The sequence below is a fragment of the Macadamia integrifolia genome, chromosome 11 (assembly GCF_013358625.1).
Source record: "Macadamia integrifolia cultivar HAES 741 chromosome 11, SCU_Mint_v3, whole genome shotgun sequence".
NCBI classification, from domain to species: domain Eukaryota; kingdom Viridiplantae; phylum Streptophyta; class Magnoliopsida; order Proteales; family Proteaceae; genus Macadamia; species Macadamia integrifolia.
The window spans coordinates 16,080,098-16,081,260 of record NC_056567.1 but is presented as its reverse complement, the minus strand read 5'-3'; the positions used below and the strand labels follow the sequence as shown (position 1 = coordinate 16,081,260).

The 1,163-nt window shown below is 36.8% G+C and overlaps 1 protein-coding gene across 1 annotated transcript in view; it reads left to right on the top strand.

Annotated features, from left to right (window-relative positions):
* The first annotated feature begins 44 nt into the window (after nucleotides 1–44).
* LOC122093974 (coatomer subunit gamma-2) overlaps nucleotides 45–1,163 on the top strand; it is a 16,304-nt gene continuing 15,185 nt past the window's right edge. The window contains exons 1-4 of the mRNA XM_042664544.1: nucleotides 45–96; nucleotides 215–328; nucleotides 412–612; nucleotides 689–790. Of these exons, the coding sequence (XP_042520478.1) occupies nucleotides 284–328; nucleotides 412–612; nucleotides 689–790 (348 nt within the window). The 5' untranslated portion in view covers nucleotides 45–96; nucleotides 215–283. The remainder of the gene's footprint in view (nucleotides 97–214; nucleotides 329–411; nucleotides 613–688; nucleotides 791–1,163) is intronic.

The following is a 1,163-nucleotide window of genomic DNA, read 5'->3' as shown; positions in this document are numbered from 1 at the left end:
TTTTGGATATACTTATCAGGTTTTACTATGTTTTGTCTTTACCAGGTTATAACAAAACTCCTTTATTTGCTTAACCAAGGAGAAACATTCACGAAGGTAGGTTTCTGTATATTGATATATCTTCCATTGCATTTCTTTCAATGGTTGGTTTTTTGGCATCACTAATGGCTGTGATATTGTTTTCACGATTCTGAGATTTCTATGTAATTTATAGGTTGAAGCAACGGAAGTTTTCTTTGCTGTCACAAAGCTTTTCCAGTCTAAGGATATAGGACTGAGGAGAATGGTCTATTTGATAATCAAGGAGCTTTCCCCCTCAGCTGATGAGGTTGTTGGATAAAAAAATTCTCTTTTTTTAACTTGATCTTTATTTGGAAAAATAGATGCTGACTTATAATTCTCTTTTTAAAGGTTATTATTGTCACAAGCTCACTAATGAAGGATATGAATAGTAAGACAGACATGTATAGGGCCAATGCTATTCGGGTTCTTTGTAGAATTACTGATGGTACTCTTCTCACCCAAATAGAAAGATATCTGAAGCAAGCAATTGTTGACAAGAATCCCGTTGTTGCCAGTGCTGCTCTTGTTAGTGGAGTTCACTTACTTCAGGTACTGCACATTGTTTCTAGTGATAAGTAATATTTACATAGTTATTTTTTTCTACTAATACTCGCTATTCAAATAGACAAACCCAGAGATTGTGAAACGGTGGAGCAATGAAGTACAGGAAGCAGTTCAATCAAGGGCTGCCCTCGTACAATTCCATGCTCTGGCTCTTCTCCACCAGGTAGGTTGGATCTTTTCTCCCTTCATGTGTTCTGTGTTATAGTGAACATCAAGTGGGTATTTGGTTTTGAAGTCATACAAATAATGTGATGCTTGAATGAACTTGATGACACTGGCTGTGTTTCAATTGTTTGGTTAATCAAGCAGTTGGCTTGTGTCTCTACTTAAATTGTTTGATTCAAGGAAGCTTTTGTTTTGGTTGTTGCACTACAGAAAATTAGAGAGGGGTAAGTTTGCTCATAGATGTTCCGGTTATTTTTTTGCTGGATTTGACATGTCAATGTGATACATTGGTCGTGTATAGCCTAGGAATCTGATGGCTTAGAGTTTGTTGTCTAGCCTCAATACTTGCACAATTCTGCAACAACCCCACC